This window comes from Crinia signifera, chromosome 19, assembly GCF_055691185.1.
Source record: "Crinia signifera chromosome 19, ASM5569118v1, whole genome shotgun sequence".
In the NCBI taxonomy this organism is placed as follows: domain Eukaryota; kingdom Metazoa; phylum Chordata; class Amphibia; order Anura; family Myobatrachidae; genus Crinia; species Crinia signifera.
This window is the reverse complement of record NC_139226.1, coordinates 7310397-7327527: the sequence shown is the minus strand read 5'-3', so window position 1 is coordinate 7327527 and position 17131 is coordinate 7310397. Positions and strand designations below refer to the sequence as shown.

At 48.2% G+C, this 17131-nt stretch overlaps 1 protein-coding gene across 2 annotated transcripts in view; it reads left to right on the top strand.

Moving 5' to 3' along the window:
- The window catches only part of LOC146041664 (acidic phospholipase A2 Cvv-E6a-like), a 29290-nt gene extending 23930 nt beyond the window's left edge, over nucleotides 1-5360 (top strand). For both annotated transcript variants that reach the window (XM_083161590.1, XM_083161591.1), the window contains 2 exons: nucleotides 3656-3768; nucleotides 4253-5360. In XM_083161590.1, the coding sequence (XP_083017716.1) occupies nucleotides 3656-3768; nucleotides 4253-4401 (262 nt within the window). In that variant the 3' untranslated portion in view covers nucleotides 4402-5360. The remainder of the gene's footprint in view (nucleotides 1-3655; nucleotides 3769-4252) is intronic.
- The last annotated feature ends 11771 nt before the right edge of the window (nucleotides 5361-17131 follow it).

Sequence of the window (17131 nt, the reverse complement as noted above, 5' to 3'; positions counted from 1 at the left end):
GCGCAGCAGATTCCGTTACAGTTTCTTATATAGTGCAGCAGATTCCGTTACAGTTTCTTATATAGTGCAGCAGATTCCGTTACAGTTTCTTATATAGTGCAGCAGATTCCGTTACAGTTTCTTATATAGCGCAGCAGATTCCGTTACAGTGTCTTATATAGCGCAGCAGATTCCGTTACAGTTTCTTATATAGCGCAGCAGATTCCGTTACAGTTTCTTATATAGCGCAGCAGATTCTGTTACAGTTTCTTATATAGCGCAGCAGATTCCGTTACAGTTTCTTATATAGCGCAGCAGATTCCGTTACAGTTTCTTATATAGCGCAGCAGATTCCGTTACAGCGTCTTATTTATCGCAGCAGATTCCGTTACAGCGTCTTATATAGCGCAGCAGATTCCGTTACACTGTCTTATATAGCGCAGCAGATTCCATTACAGTGTCTTATATAGTGCAGCAGATTCCGTTACAGTTTCTTATATAGCGCAGCAGATTCCGTTACAGTGTTTTATATAGCGCAGCAGATTCCGTTACAGTGTCTTATATAGCGCAGCAGATTCCGTTACAGTTTCTTATATAGCGCAGCAGATTCCGTTACAGTTTCTTATATAGCGCAGCAGATTCCGTTACAGTGTCTTATATAGCGCAGCAGATTCCGTTACAGTGTCTTATATAGCGCAGCAGATTCCGTTACAGCGTCTTATATAGCGCAGCAGATTCCGTTACAGCGTCTTATATAGCGCGGCAGATTCCGTTACAGTGTCTTATATAGCGCAGCAGATTCCGTTACAGTTTCTTATATAGCGCAGCAGATTCCGTAACAGTGTCTTATATAGCGCAGCAGATTCCGTTACAGTTTCTTATATAGCGCAGCAGATTCCGTTACAGCGTCTTATATAGCGCAGCAGATTCCGTTACAGTGTCTTATATAGCGCGGCAGATTCCGTTACAGTGTCTTATATAGCGCAGCAGATTCCGTTACAGTTTCTTATATAGCGCAGCAGATTCCATTACAGTTTCTTATATAGCGCAGCAGATTCCGTTACAGTTTCTTATATAGCGCAGCAGATTCCATTGCGCTTTACAATAGTAGACAGTAATAAGACAAACTGGTAACAACAGACAGACTTGGAGGTAAGAGGGCCCTGCTGCAAGCTTACAATCTATAGGGACATAGGAGGGAAACACAAGGACAGGCACCAGTAATAGCATAGCTTGTAGGTCCAGGAGGGAAGCTATATAATACATAAGTGTCTCAGAGGGTTGTGCTTGTGGTATATAAATGTGATGGGCTTGCCTGAAGAGGTGAGTTTTCAGGGAACGCATGAATGTTTGGAGACTAGTGGAGAGTCTTATTGTGCGTGGAAGGGCATTCCATAGGATGGGAGCAGCCCGATGAAAGTCCTGTAATAGCATACCTCCCAACATGACCCATTCCAGGAGGGACAAAATGCTCTGCTCCTGGACATCCTTGCCAGTTGCAGTTGCAGAGGTGGGACTGCACCACTGTGGCAAATTCAAACAGAGGAGCCACAGCTGCCAGTGATTCCCTGACTGTGGTGTTTGGTTGGCAGTTGGTGGGGCACAACTATCTGAATTGGGTTAGGATCATTTTGTCTACAGCATGATGGTCGACAGTCATTAGGTCGACACCATTAGGTCGACATGAGAAAAGGTCGACATGGGTCTAGGTCAACATAGGGAGAGGTCGACATGGTTCTAGGTCGACAGGTCGTTAGTTCGACAGGTCATTAGTTCGACAATGTCTAGGTCAACAGTGAAAAGGTCGACTTGGGGTTTTTCACTGTTTTTTTACCTGAATGTCAACACTTTAAAGTGTACCACTTCCACTCGCATCGCTCTCTGCGCTCGCTATGCGTCGGGCACGGTGGCTCGCTATGCTCGGCACACTATTTTATTCTCCCACCATGCCCTAGTGGTTGGTAAGGCATGAAATACCGCCTGTCGGCACATGCCGGCTCAAAAAACAGTGAAAAACCCTATGTCGACCTTTTTACTGTCGACCTAAACACTGTCGAACTAATGACCTGTCGACCTAGAACCATGTCAACCTTTTCCTATGTCGACCTAGACCCATGTAGACCTTTTCTGATGTCGACCTAATGGTGTCGACCTAATGACTGTCTACCATAATGCTGTAGACCAAATGACCGCATCCCTCTGAATTTTGGACTGTGCTGTAGCCTGTCAAAGACAATTTGCATACACACCACAATAGAATGGTATGGCCGCCATCTTGGTTCGCAGCGTTACGTAAACGAAGTATCGGAACCAGGTTTTTTAATAAGGCGAAACCCCGTGCGCAGCCATACCGATACACATAAATTCATATTCCCCACTTACATACTAATAAAATATAGATAAATGGTTTTAATCCGCAGCACATGGTTTAAATGGTAAAACACAATCTTTCTTGTACATATTTCTCATCTGTGTGTTCCGTCTCTCATGCGCAGCGCTCCGGTTCTGGTTTAAAGTTCGCAACTCATAACAGCAAAAAGTTATGGAATAATCACATATTTAATGGTGATTTCACCATGAGGACAGTGTAACTCAGGGCTGGGCAACACCGGCCCTCCAGATATTAATGAACTACACATCCCAGCATGCCTTGCATCAGTTTCAGCATGGCCACATAGCAAAACTAATGCAAAGCATCCTGGGATGTGTAGTTCATTAACATCTGGAGGGCCGGTGTTGCCCAGCCCTGGTGTAACTGGAAGATCCAGATGTAACCGGTTTCACAGACAAAGAGACCGAGGTGCATTCCCCTGCACCAATCCAAGAGAAGCGACATCCGATCTTCTGACCAATGATGACCCTCACTGCCCTCCTCTACCTGGACACTATAAGAGTTTAAGCACAACCTAAACTCTCTCTCTCTGTTCCTCTTCTTCTCCCCTGGACTGTATTCTGGACAGAATATATTGAGCTCAGACCGGGTTTGCGCCAGCGCTATTGATGAGACAGTAACATTTGCATTCCTGTATGTGTATTCTGTAGTGGGGCTGATTGTAATTATATCTGTTGTTTTTTCCTTGTTAGTTTAGAACCTGTTTTGTATTGTGGAACGGACTGTTATTTGTTTCTATATCTCTGTAACCCCCTGTTGTCCGTTAGGGACTGAAATACATGGTACCAGGAGTTTATCCACTTAAGCCAGAAATTTATACCGAGTCTTGGTTTTTATTCGCAATAAGCGGAAAGGTTTATAAGGAAATTGTCCTTAAATTTTATCCTCGCATTTGGATACTAAGTACTGCGAAAGGATACCACTTTAATGGTATCGGTATAACGTGTTTTATACACGGACATGGCTCGCTACGCTGTGCTACACTTTGTTCGCACGTAGCTAGGAATAAAAGGTTATAGGTTTACGGACACAGTACGTAAACTGCGCACTTCACTTATTACCTATTGGTTTGATCATATATGAGAATTGTTTAGCCCTGCAACTCTGCAACTGGCACTGGCATGGGTGTCCAGAAACCGAGCATCTTGTCCCTCCTGGAATGGGTCATGTTGGGAGGTATGTAATAGTGAATTGGAGCTAGTGATCCGTGCAGAAGACAGATGCAGATCTATACTTTACTCCTTTGTGGGTGTGACAGGAAATTATTTTTTTTTTATCCACCAGGTGCTGCCAAGTTCATGACTGCTGCTACGGCAAAGCAAGCGACATCAAAACATTGTGTTACTCCAAGACCGTGCACTACAACTACTCCTTTTCAAATAATCAGCTGACCTGCGGTAATACTGAGCAATCAGTCAGACATGGGGGGGGGGGGGGGCTTGTACCCATGAGATTACAGATAATATATGGTATTAATTCTCAGTGGGGGGTGTGATAGTTCCTGAGGGGGGGGGGGGGGGGGGGGGTGCAGTGTCCAATACAGGAGCAGCTCTGCTGAGATATATCCCGCTGGCTTATTAAAGGTTTATTTACTGAGATATGAGTTCTATTGAAGATGGGATGTTGCCATAGCAACCAATTCACCAGACCATAGTGCTCGCCCCGCCCCCTGAAGATGTGACATCATGAAATCACTCTCAGGGGACAGGGCCGGCAGCATTGGTAAGCACAGCACCCCTTGTACACCCCTAGTTACGGCTGTGACTCAATCACTCACTTTTGTCTTTAGCATAGACCCTAAATACACTCCTCCCCCCCCCCCCACCCACATGACATCCCACCTTCTATGTATCTAGTAACCTTGTCTTATGTTTGTCACAGGTCAACAGTATTCTGAATGCGCCGGTGATGTCTGCGAGTGCGACAAGGCGCTTACTGAATGCTTAAAGCAACACGACGCCGCGTACAACTCCACCTATACATTTTATGTCAAGCCATTAGAATGCACAGGTCCCAAGCCGCCCTGCTAGTACTGCGGCCCCCCGCATACGGCGCCGGAACTGGACTGAGCCATCGCCCCAGATACAATGGCGCCGATTCTGCATTGACGTGCTTGTGCCTAATCTTACTTGTACTTGTCGGCTTTACCCCGGGGTAACTTACCCAAGATGGGAGTTCTATTGAAGATGGGATGTTGCCCCTAGCAACAAATCAGATTCTATCTATTATCTGATAGAAGGGGCAAAACCTGTTGCTATGGGCAACATCCTATCCTCAATAGAAATCCCATGTTAGTAAATGACCCCTCTCCTCCCCTCCTACTCCAGAACACCCCCCCCCCCCCCCCTTTATTCTAGGGTGTTATTAGATCAATATGTCGACCCCACATGGTTTATTGGAAATGTAAGGTAGACACATGAGGAGGTCAACGGCTACAAAAGGTCGACATAGTAAAGGTCAACATGAATACCATTTACCATTTTAAGCAACGCCGCCCCAGTGTACCCCTTCTGCTTCCCACGCTTTGGGCATGGTGCTGCATTTTACAAAAATCTTGTATCAGCGATATGTGTGTCGACCATTGGAACCTGTAGGTCTTTTGTGCCTGTCGACCTTAAGCACTGTTGACCATATGGGCTCAACCTATTGACTGTCAACCTATCATCCTGTTTCTACCCCTCCCCCCCCCCTTCTCTATATCCGTCCACTTGCGCCCCGCTATGCTGCTACACAGGTTTGGATTCGGGTAATGCTGTGATGTGATTACCAGGAGTGTCGGCGTTGTCACCATGAGTTGGCAGACTGTCGCTGTGACTATAATATCACTGACAGTAGTGGGAGGGGTCACAGACTGTCATTACAGCGCATGCCGACGTGATGACATCATTGATATCACTCCAGCTTTAGCTAGATATAGATTTTTCCTGCTGATTTAATGGAAGACACGCCCCCTTGTGTATGGAGGCGGAGTCAGTTATAACTGTACCATTCATTAAAATAAAGCAGAAATTGCATTCACCGTCTGTTGTGATGTCTCATTTACTGTTCAGTAACTTTGTGGCTTCTGAAGCGGACAAGCAGTGATATATCTACCAATGCTGGCCCTAGCCAATTTGATGCCCTAGGCAACATTTTGGTTGGTATCTCCTAGCACCGGCACTAATTCCTCCTTTGACCCAATGCTCATTCTTCAAATTTCACCACACTTTATTGCTCCTTATTCACATTACACCACACTGTATTGCTCGTTATTCACATTACACCACACTGTATTGCTCGTTATTCACATTACACCACACTGTATTGCTCGTTATTCACATTACACCACACTGTATTGCTCCTTATTCACAGTGCACCACACAGTAGAGTCCTTTATACATGTTACGCCGGGTTGGGATCATTTGGTCTACAGCATGATGGTCGACAGTCATTAGGTCGACACCATTAGGTTGACATGGGAAAAGGTCGACATGGGTCGAGGTAGACATGGGAAAATGTCGACATGGTTCTAGGTCGACAGGTCATTAGTTCGACAGTAGTTAGTTCGACAGTTCAATAGTTCGACAGTGTCTATGTCGACAGTCAAAAGGTCGACATGAGGTTTTTCACTGTTTTTTTACTTGAATGTGAACTCAGTCGACATGGACACAGTTTCTAGTGCACCGCATCCCATCGCATCGCTCACTGTGCGCACAATGCGTCGGCACATTGCCTCTCTGCGTTTGGCACACTATTTTATTCTCCCACCACGCCCTAGTGGATGGTAGGGCATGAAATACCGCCTGTTGGCACATGTCGGCTCAAAAAACTGTAAAAAAAAAAGTCGACCTTTTGACTGTCGACCTAGACATTGTCGAACTAATGACCTGTCGAACTAACAACCTGTCGAACTAATGACCTTTCAACCTAGAACCATGTCGACCTTTTCCTATGTCGACCTAGAACCATGTTGACCTTTACCCATGTCGACCTAATGGTGTTGACCTAACGACTGTCGACCATCATGCTGTAGACCAAATGACCGTATCCCGTTACGCCGCAGTGCATTGCTTCTTATACACATAATGGCACACATTATGACAACTTAATCTCCCCCTTGCCCCACACACATCTGGCCTAGAATCTGCAAATATAGAAGCCTGGGTTGGCTGCAGGGAGTCAGTCATTGCAAGCTCATGTACTCTCCAAAGACCCTTCTGTGGCTGAGCATGCACAGCAGCCCACCTCCAGGGAAGGTGGCCCTTTTTGTTACTGTCCACCACTGCCTCCCCAGTCTCTGCTCCCCACACTGGTACGCCCGCTGCTCTTGACTCAGTTGTATGAGCTGCATGCCCCTTGGCATTCTAAATGCCCTAGGCCAGTGGTTCCCAAACCTTTTTGAACCACGGCGCCCAAAAATATCAGAATATTTTTCACGACACCCAGTTTATTGTTGATAATTTTAGAAAATATATTAAATTAAGTCAATTGTGTTTATATGTTATCCGTAGGATCAATTATGCAGCGAGGAACCAGACACGCTTTTGTTTGCCCACATATTTCATGATTGTCGGCCACCAACTCTGGTTTTGCCTATTGATTTGCCCAATACTATTATTAATTTGTTCAAGACAACCAATCCAAGGCACCCCTGCCCTGCAAGTGTCCCAAGGCACCCCATAGTGCCTAGGCACACAGTTTTGGAACCACTGCCCTCGGCGTTTGCCAAGTTTGCCTATGCCTATAGCAACTAGAGTAATAAATCCAGCAACGTCACTCCATAAAGAGCAATTCCGAGTGATGACATCTGTATAGATGATGACATATGGGATATGGCTGCTAAAGGGTCCACTTTGGGGTAAGGCTGGTATGTAGACTTGTGGTAACACCACCACATTGTGTAGCATGGGTCCGCTCTGTGTCACAAGCCATGGGAGTAGCGTCCTTGAGGGAGACACAACCTCTATTCGTTCACAGCCGTAGGTGGAAGAATGTCACAGACAGTAGGTGGCTCTAACAGCAATGTGACGCGTTTCACAGCTACTATATCGTTACTCCTGATGTGTTGGCTTTATGTATGCAGGTATAATACTGTAATGAGGAGATGTATCAAGCATTGGGGACAGTTACAGTCAGTACATCTCCCTTAGAGGCATATACAGTGCGATCTGGGTGGAATATTACAGGCCAGGATTGCATTATAATGTGTGGGGATGGGGGGATGTACAGTATCATCCTGCATCCTAAACATTTATAAGGTTGAAAGACAAGCTGCTAGTCTGGTCTTCATCTACTTATTCACTGATTTTGATTTGTGCATTATCATTACTCTCTGTGTTTACAAAACAATTTGTTGGTGTAATTCGGGAAGTGACCACAAGGTGGCACAATCATCTGACAAAGTGCTCATTTTACACTATATACTCAGCTGAGGTACAAACTGAGAGAAATAATCATTTATTTATTAGAAGCAAAATCATAAAAAAATTAAATAAATAAAAAAAATCAATACATATATTAAGGTTCAAGGTGACCTATTACTATAAAAAATGATCAATTATTAAATCGTGGTATATGATTCAACAGCCTAAGTGGCTGTCTATTCATAAGTGCCATTCAAAAAACGTAAAACCAACGTGCAAAAAAATAACAATAACTGTGACAGATTTGTTCAGGTTTGTGTTGAATTAATCACGTAATAATTTTGTGTCAAATAATAATTCAGCACTCCTAGTTGGATATTTCTATATTAAATTCTAATATTACCTTCCTAATCTTTTATCCTGAATCACCATCCTAATATTTTCACATAATTTATATCAGATCATCTGGCAGTTTATCATTATTCTGTCTGTTACAACCAGGACCACCAAGAGAAATCCTGGGCCCCGTGGGGCCCCCCTGCTTCCAAGGTGGATACAAGGACAAACATTTACACCGTAATGCCTATTACACATGTCACACACCCATTACATATTACACCACATGCCATAATGCTCATTACACGTTATGCCACACACCGTAGTGGCCAGTACACATTATGCCATACACCGTAATACCTATTACATATTTTACCACATGCCATAATGCCCATTACACATTATTCCACACACTGTAATGCTCATTGCATATTATGCCACACACTGTAATGTCTATTACATATAATACCACACATATTATGCCACTAAAATAAAAAAACCTGTGTGTCCCGACCCGGGCCCCCCTGACAGGCCTGGGCCCGGGTAAACTGTACCTGCTCCCCCCCCCCCCTCTCAGCACCCCTGCTTACAACTCATGACAGGGTATTGTCTAATCGCTGTGCCCAATTACCCCCCACAAATGACATAACTCTCTTGTTGGATAAAATTGGCCACAGCAGCCATCTTTATTGAAACAATACAATTTTTAAACAATAATCCAAAAACATTCCCACGGAAGGTGGTCCCCGAGGCCCTCAATAAATATATATCCACACCTCTAAGCACTTCCAGGAGCTCTTACCCCCAGCCGATAGCGATTGGCTCGAGGGCACCAATTGTACACACCCAGTGCTCATTAATTAACCTCACCCAGGGGAGTCCAGCCCCCTCATGGGGCCCTCCCCGCCGCATAATTAAGCATCAATGCCACCAACCTCGAGGACCCCCCTCCGCACAGGCCACTGTGACAAAAAGACATCCTATAAAATATTCTACCTAAACTATAAAAAAATAGGGAACGGTGGGTGGGAGCTGTTGAGAAAATCTCCCAGTGACCCCTATTTTCCGCCTGAACCCTGCTTATAAACCCCTCCAACACCCCGTTAAGCCCCTCCCCTTATGACCCTCTCCTTAGACACCCCTCCCAGTGGCAAACGCAGGATTTTCAGAAGGGGGTTTCCAGAGGGGCGGAGCAAAGCACGGAGATGGACACTTAGGTGACCCAGTATATACCGGGTCAGTTAAAGTATTATAGATAGACCAAAAATATATACATACATATACATACATACATACATACATACAGGGGCGTCAACAGCAGTGTAGACCCCTGGGCATAGCAATGTATTGGGGCCCCTACCGATCCTCCAGCGGTAGGGGTGGGGTAAGCTTTGATGTCCCGCGGGTGGTAGGAGGTGTTACATAAACCGCTCAGCATGTAGGGCTGAGTAATTTCCACTAATTACCCCTTTACTGCACAGATGGTGGGAGATGGGGTGGGAGAAGGGGGCATTGGACTGAATAAAGGGGCCCTGATACATAACTTCCAGGGTGGTAGAGGATGTTTAATATGCAGAGGAGGGGTGTGTAGTGGAGTGGGCTTATTATTTATAATTTTCTGGTGCGAGGACAGCTTGCTTGACTGCAGATATCTCCAGTTTCCGGAAATAGATTTCTTAAATTTTAATGGAATTAAAAACTAGAGAATCCCACCTACCAAATGGTATTGGGGACTAGGGGATCAGAGTTCAGGAGGCAGAGCAATCTGCCCACGAGTATATAATACTACATACCAGGTGTGTGGAGCTGGAGCAGTAACCAGCTGCTGGAAGGCTGATATCTCTGGTTCTGGGAACAGTAGAGACAAGCTACTAGGGCCCTTAAAAGGGGGAGAGTCCCAGCTTTTGGAATATACCCTCAGAAAAACTCTAAGTCAGACAGAACCTGAAATATCTGACTGGGAATAACAATTAACATGCTTGGATGGGGACCACTGCTTTGAAGTCAGATATCTCTGGTTCCCAAGGGCCGATTTTTAAAATTCTTGTATCCATGGAAAGAGGGCCCTTAGACTCCTGGGGGGGTTTCTGGGTACTCAGAAACCCCCCCTGCGTGCGCTACTGCCTCCTATGACTAACCTGCTAGTCAGCTCCCTACAAACCCTGTCAGGGGAGCCTACCCCCAGGCTTTGCCTCCAGTCCGGCTCCTACATGACAGGGTATTGTCTAATCGCTGTGCCCAATTACCCCCCACAAATGACATAACTCTCTTGTTGGATAAAATTGGCCACAGCAGCCATCTTTATTGAAACAATACAATTTTTAAACAATAATCCAAAAACATTCCCACGGAAGGTGGTCCCCGAGGCCCTCAATAAATATATATCCACACCTCTAAGCACTTCCAGGAGCTCTTACCCCCAGCCGATAGCGATTGGCTCGAGGGCACCAATTGTACACACCCAGTGCTCATTAATTAACCTCACCCAGGGGAGTCCAGCCCCCTCATGGGGCCCTCCCCGCCGCATAATTAAGCCTCAATGCCACCAACCTCGAGGACCCCCCTCCGCCACTAAGCACGAGGTTAAACCCTTAACCCCTTGCGCCCCCCCCACATCCGGAACGCTGTTTCTATTCCCTCTTGTAGTCCCAAAGACCAAACATCTATCCCCACAGCATTCAGGTGCACACCGTCACCTCTCCAAAATGCCCCGGCACCAGACTCAAGTTCCCTGTGCCTCACCACAACAGCCCCGTTCCTGGCCATAAAACGCCCAATCGCCCTGTTAACTTTAATCCGTGCCTTATTGAGCTTGTCAGCCGACCTCGCATCCCTCCAATAATGGCGTGGCACGATGTCTGACCAAACCGTGATTAATTCCGGAAACATTGCCCATAACCGTAGGAGATCAAACTTGACATCCCGTATCAACTCCCTAAATGGTCTGCCCCCAAGGTCATTCCCGCCCACATGCAAAACTAATATGTCGGGAACCCTATCGAGCCGAACAAAACGGTGAAATTCCTGCAGCACTCCACTCCATACCATACCGCGTTTTCCCAGCCAGCGAACCACTGCCTCCTCTCTATCCAAACCCAGCTGGCGGCCGTTCGGTCTGACATCAGCCCGTAAAGCTCCCCAAAAGACATATGAATGTCCTAAAATCCAAATCAGGCACGGAGGCTGCCCTAAAACAGAAAAAACACAGTCAACCTCAACAATCCCCTAAACGAACATAAGACCGAAAGCGAGACGATTCCCACCGCCCAATACGCTTAATCAACTCATCCCCAAATCCCATTCTAGCAGCCTCAGTTGCGGCCCCAATGCGGAAAGAGTGACCCGCGTATTCCTCCCCCTTGAGGCCCAACGTCCGCAGGACTGCTCTAAACACACTTGTGAACTGAAACCGTGATAAAAAGGATCCATTCGCATGCATCAGCAAAGGATCCCTTTCCCTGCCCACTCTGACCTCCTTAAATATCCTCAGCCGTGCCACCGGGCACATATCTGAGCCTGGTACAGAGAAGAGAACTACCTTCTTCCCCCTCCCTAACTGATCCGTCTTAGACCTCCTCACCACTAGCTCCACCCTATCCGAGTATAAATCCACATCCTCTCCTAACAAACCTCCCGGCCTGGACACGCTTGGACTCGCAAGCTCCCCAATCCGCAGTGCCCCGAAGAAGGCAAGCGAAAAAGCTACCCCGAACAACCTTTCCTCGAAATTGGAACTACAGACCTCCCCTAACTTCATGCCCATATTCTGTAACAACTGGAAAGACACCGGCCTTCTCTGATCCTGTACGACATGACCTCTCCTCCAACCTTTTAAAGCCTGCGCAATCAGGAAATTCTTAGTGACGTCAGGCCTGCCGCCTGCACGAAACCCAAAAGCCAAGCCCGCCATGCAGAGCGTGATTTTTGCCACTGACCAACCAATCTCCTTACAATGGCCTATATATAGCAAGACAGCCAACTCGTCATCATCCTCCTTCAGACCTACTACCTCACGCCATTCTAACCAGCTCCGCCATTCCTGATTGTATGCCGACCATGTATTCGGGGCCAAGGATTCCCTGATGAGCTGATCGACTACCCGTCCAGCAGAGCCCAGAGCCGACTCGGGAACCCGGTCCCCTCCCTGTCCGCCTCTGGTGCCAACTCCCGAAAACGCTCCCACTGTGAACGAGATAAAGCATCCGCAATGCCGTTAGAGACACCGGGAACGTGCCTAGCCACAACCCACAAATTCAAAGCCAGACATTCCAATACTAACTGCTGCAAAATAGTGACCACTGACGGTGAAGATGCCGACAATTGGTTAATAGCCATGACAACCCCCAAATTATCGCAGTGAAAACAAATCTTCCTATTGCGGAATAGCTCCCCCCAAACAACTACTGCTACCAAGATAGGAAACAACTCCAACAATGCCAAGTTTTTAACCATGCCTCTCTGCACCCAAGACTCCGGCCACCGGCCTACACACCAATGTCCCTGGCAATATGCCCCGAACCCGCCACTCCCGGCCGCGTCTGTGAAAAGGTCTAGCTCAGTAGCGGCGCACGTGTCTGACATCCACAAAGCTCTGCCGTTAAAAGCTTCCAAAAAAGTTGCCCACACCCGCAAGTCCCCTTTCAACTCACTACCTAATCTGACAAAATGATGAGGAAGAACCACCCCTGCTGTCGCTGCTGCCAGCCTCCTGCTGAAAATGCGGCCCATAGGCATAATGCGACACGCAAAATTCAATTTGCCCAGCAAGGATTGCAATTCCCGCAATCTAATCTTCTTCAACAGCAATGCCCTCCCTACCTCGGCCTTCAAACCCAGCAATTTCTCCTCGGGCAAGCGGCACTCCATATTCTCGGTATCAATGACAATACCCAAAAAACTGATCACAGTCGCAGGGCCCTCCGTCTTACCTGGAGCAAGCGGGACCCCAAAGTCTGCCGACACCCTTTCAACAGTCCTCAACAATAAGTCACATACTCCGGTCCCCCCAGGACCAATACATAAGAAGTCATCTAGGTAATGAATAACTGAACTACACCCAGAGACATCCTTAACCACCCACTCCAAAAAAGAACTAAAGGCCTCAAAATAAGCACATGACAAAGAACAACCCATCGGTAAACAACGATCAACAAAAAATTCCCCGTCCCAACAACAACCCAACAAACGCAAACTGGTTGGGTGAACCGGCAGCAAACGGAATGCCGATTCAATATCAGTCTTTGCCAACCTGGCCCCTTTCCCAAACCGCTTCACCCACTGAACAGCCGCGTCAAACGATGTATAAACCACCGAGCAGATGTCAGGGTCAATGCCATCATTGACCGACGCCCCTTTTGGAAAAGATAAATGGTGTATAAGACGAAACTTGTTCGCCTCCTTTTTTGGCACCACCCCCAATGGAGAGACTATCAAATCTGGCCATGGTGCCGACCCAAAAGGTCCAGCCATACGACCCAGCTGCACCTCCTTACGCAGTTTATCCTGCACCACCTCTGGATGCTCCCTTGCAGACTTCAAATTCCTCCTCAAGCCCCCTGAAACCTGCACGTCGGAAGGTATCTTAAAACCTTCCCTAAACCCCTCCTCCAACAACACGGCTGTCTGCTGGTCAGGATACCTACGCAGATAGCCCAGCATCCTTTCCAGCCGAACCGGTGTCTCCCCCTTTTGAATTACCGTCCCGTGACTTCCCTCTGAAGCATTTATTTGCACCATGGGTCCCTCCACACGAGGAACATTCATGTTTAAATTTGCATTTTGCCCCAAAACGACATGACCCGTCATTAAAGGCAAAGCAGAGTCCCTTCTGCATGGCCGTCCCATTTGTGGCCTCCCTCGCCCCCCCCCCCCCGTCCCCACGAAAGGGCTGCCCACTTTTTGTGGGAGCCGTCACCTTTAACCATAAAGCAATATCCTTATGGTCCCAACGTATGTTAGGGCGAACAGCCTTCCTCTGCCTAAACTGCTCATCGTACCTGAGCCAAGCCAAGCCCCCATACACACGGTATGCCTCTCCTATCGCATCCATGTAACAAAACAAGCCTGAACAATTGTCAGGTGCCTTCTCCCCAATCACACTAGCTAAAATAGCAAATGCTTGCAGCCAGTTCGTGAATGACCGCGGTATCAGCCGATACCGCCGCCGTTCCTCCTCCTCCTTCTTCTCCTCCTTACGGGGCCTATCCAGATTAAAACGCTCTAAAGGGAGCAATGAAAATATATCAACGTATTCCCCTTTCCAAATCTTCTCCCTCACCTCCTGCTTCAGGTGGGCCCCCAATGGCCCCTCAAAGCATACATACACCTCCCCTTTTGCAGTGTCACTGAGCCTCCCACTCTCCTCCTGCGTCCCAACACTGCCCCCTTCTGCCCCTGCACTACTGCTACTTTGCTCACCGCCGGATACCGGCACCCCGCTGCTCACCGGCACCCCACTGCTAACCGGCACCCCACTGCTAACCGGCACACTATTACTGACTGGCACACTAATGCTAGCTGGTGTGCCCGCATTCTGCGGCACCCATGCTGCCGCCGGGGACGGCCCCGCCCCCTGCCGCAAACCCACCAACCAATCTGCAAAACCACTCAATAATTCAGTAAAACCTCTACTCATTTCCCCTTGGAGGGCTAACCCTCCCCCCCCCTGACTCTGCGCTAAAGCATTAACAGACATAGAGACAGACTCACCAGGCTGCCTGGGGGCTGTGAACCCAGCAGCCGCAGGTCCAGTGTCCTGACGAACTCCAGCCAATGAGGAAGGACCAGGTATTTCTCCATCATCTGCTGACGCTGCCATCTCTCTTCTCCTGTCATCCCGACCCTCAGGTACAGCACCAGCCGGCGTGACCTCGTTGGAGGCGGAGCCAGCTGTGCGCCTCTCGCTCCGTGTACCAGGCCTGCGGTCCTCAGCCTGTACTTCTGCCCCCCTGGCACGACTCACCCCGCGCTGGGCAGCAGCATGCCCCGCATGCCCCACCGCACCAGGTCCAGTACCACGCAACGCCGGATCTTCTTGCACGTGGGGGGGATCCCCCCCGCGCGGAGGATTCCGCCTGCTGGTTGGATTCCTCCCAGACCTGGTCCTGCGGGCGGAAGGTGCCCGGCCCGCAGCCTGGCCTGGAGGGTCCCTAACGGGGCTCCGTGAACGGCGCTGAACCCTGGGGGACACAGATGGGCTAAAGCGCTCCGGAGGCCTGGACCTCCGAGGCCGTGCACCCGCTGGAGCAGCCTCCTGCGTTGCTGCTCCCAGTCCCCCCAGCAGACCTGACATCTGCTGCTGCAGCCACTCAGCCCCTCTGGTGCCAGCTGCCTCCCTGAGGGCAGCAAGCGCAGCGGATACCTCCGCATCAGCGTTGCCTGGGGAAGCCATGGGAGATGTCACGCTGCTTAGCTGTTGAGAAAATCTCCCAGTGACCCCTATTTCCCGCCTGAACCCTGCTTATAAACCCCTCCAACACCCCGTTAAGCCCCTCCCCTTATGACCCTCTCCTTAGACACCCCTCCTATGACTAACCTGCTAGTCAGCTCCCTACAAACCCTGTCAGGGGAGCCTACCCCCAGGCTTTGCCTCCAGTCCGGCTCCTACACTATCTTCAAAAATTATTATGACCATTCATGACCACTACTATTTTACAGAAAGCATCCATAATACATGGCTTCATTTAACCCATAAGGGCTCACTGTGTTGAGCTTGTGTATCCACTTGCTCTCCAAACACAATAATTGTCCCTGTCTCCCCCTCTGAGGGAGGCAGGGATGTGGTCTATCATCTCGTATCTCAGAGCAGCCATTTTGTGTTTAGCTGGAAAGAAGAGAGTTGTGTGTTGCGCAACTAGCAGCTGCTGGCAGGGGGTGATCAGTTCCCAACAACTAGTAAACAAGAAAAGATATGCCAGCGCTGGCTGTGAACAATGATATTTAGACGTTCTCTTAAAAATGTATTTATTACCACAAATAATATAAAATGTAAAAAGCAATATAATATAACTAAGACAATGCAAACACAAAATATAAAAAAATTAGAAAAACCGGTACTTGTTTCCTAGCACGGCGCCCCCGATTTTGATCGAAGTGCATCGTATACAATCGCATCGCATCGCATGCAATATAGCGGCATGCCATGCATGCGATGCGATGCAATTAGATTTTTAATTGTACATGCACCCTGATGGGTGCTTACAATGTTAAATGCACCCCCATTGTCAACGCCACCCCTACTATCAATGCCAACCCGAAGCGTGGCAAGCGCAGCGAGCCCACGAGGGGCGGCGGTACGCGTCCTCCGACCTTTTCATACCCCCACTATCCACGTCGGTGTGGAGTTGATTTTAGATAGTGTGGTGAGCGCAGCGAGCCACCGAGCCCGAAGTGTGGCGAGCGGACACGGATTACTTTGCATGTATTCTGCGTCCCCTCGCGGGGCTCGCCACGCTTCGGGCTCATATTCCGCATCCCCTCGCTGCGCTCGCCACACTATCTGAAATCACCTCCACGCCGTTGTGGATTGTGGGGGTATGAAAAGGTCGGAGGACTCGTACAGCCGCCCCTCATGGGCTCGCTCCGCTCGCCATGCTTTGGGTTGGTGTTGATAGTGGGGGTGGTGCTGACAATGGGGGTGCATTTAACATTGTAAGCACCCATCAGGGTGCATGCACAATTAAAAATCGCATCACATTGCATGCCATTTGCTGGCATGCGATGCTATGCGATATTTCATTGTACAAGCACTCCTGTTAATTTAACGGGAATATCACATCGCATCGCACACATCGCACACCACTAAGTACGGTATGCGATGGGCGCCGTGCTAGGAAACAAGTACCGAAAAAACTATCAATTGGTCGCCTAAGCGATATCAGTGGTGGTATATTCAATAAAAAAGATTTTTGTATGGCTGAAAAGTGTCATTAATAAAACACTGGGTGGAGATTGTCACATATTACCATTGATGGGATCTCCGTGTGTTTTGGAGAGATATGAGAAGGGCAGTGAGGTTTCCTTTTATTTGCTGTGTGAAGATGATTCATCTGCTCAAAGTCTGTCTGTGTAGCGGTATCCTGAT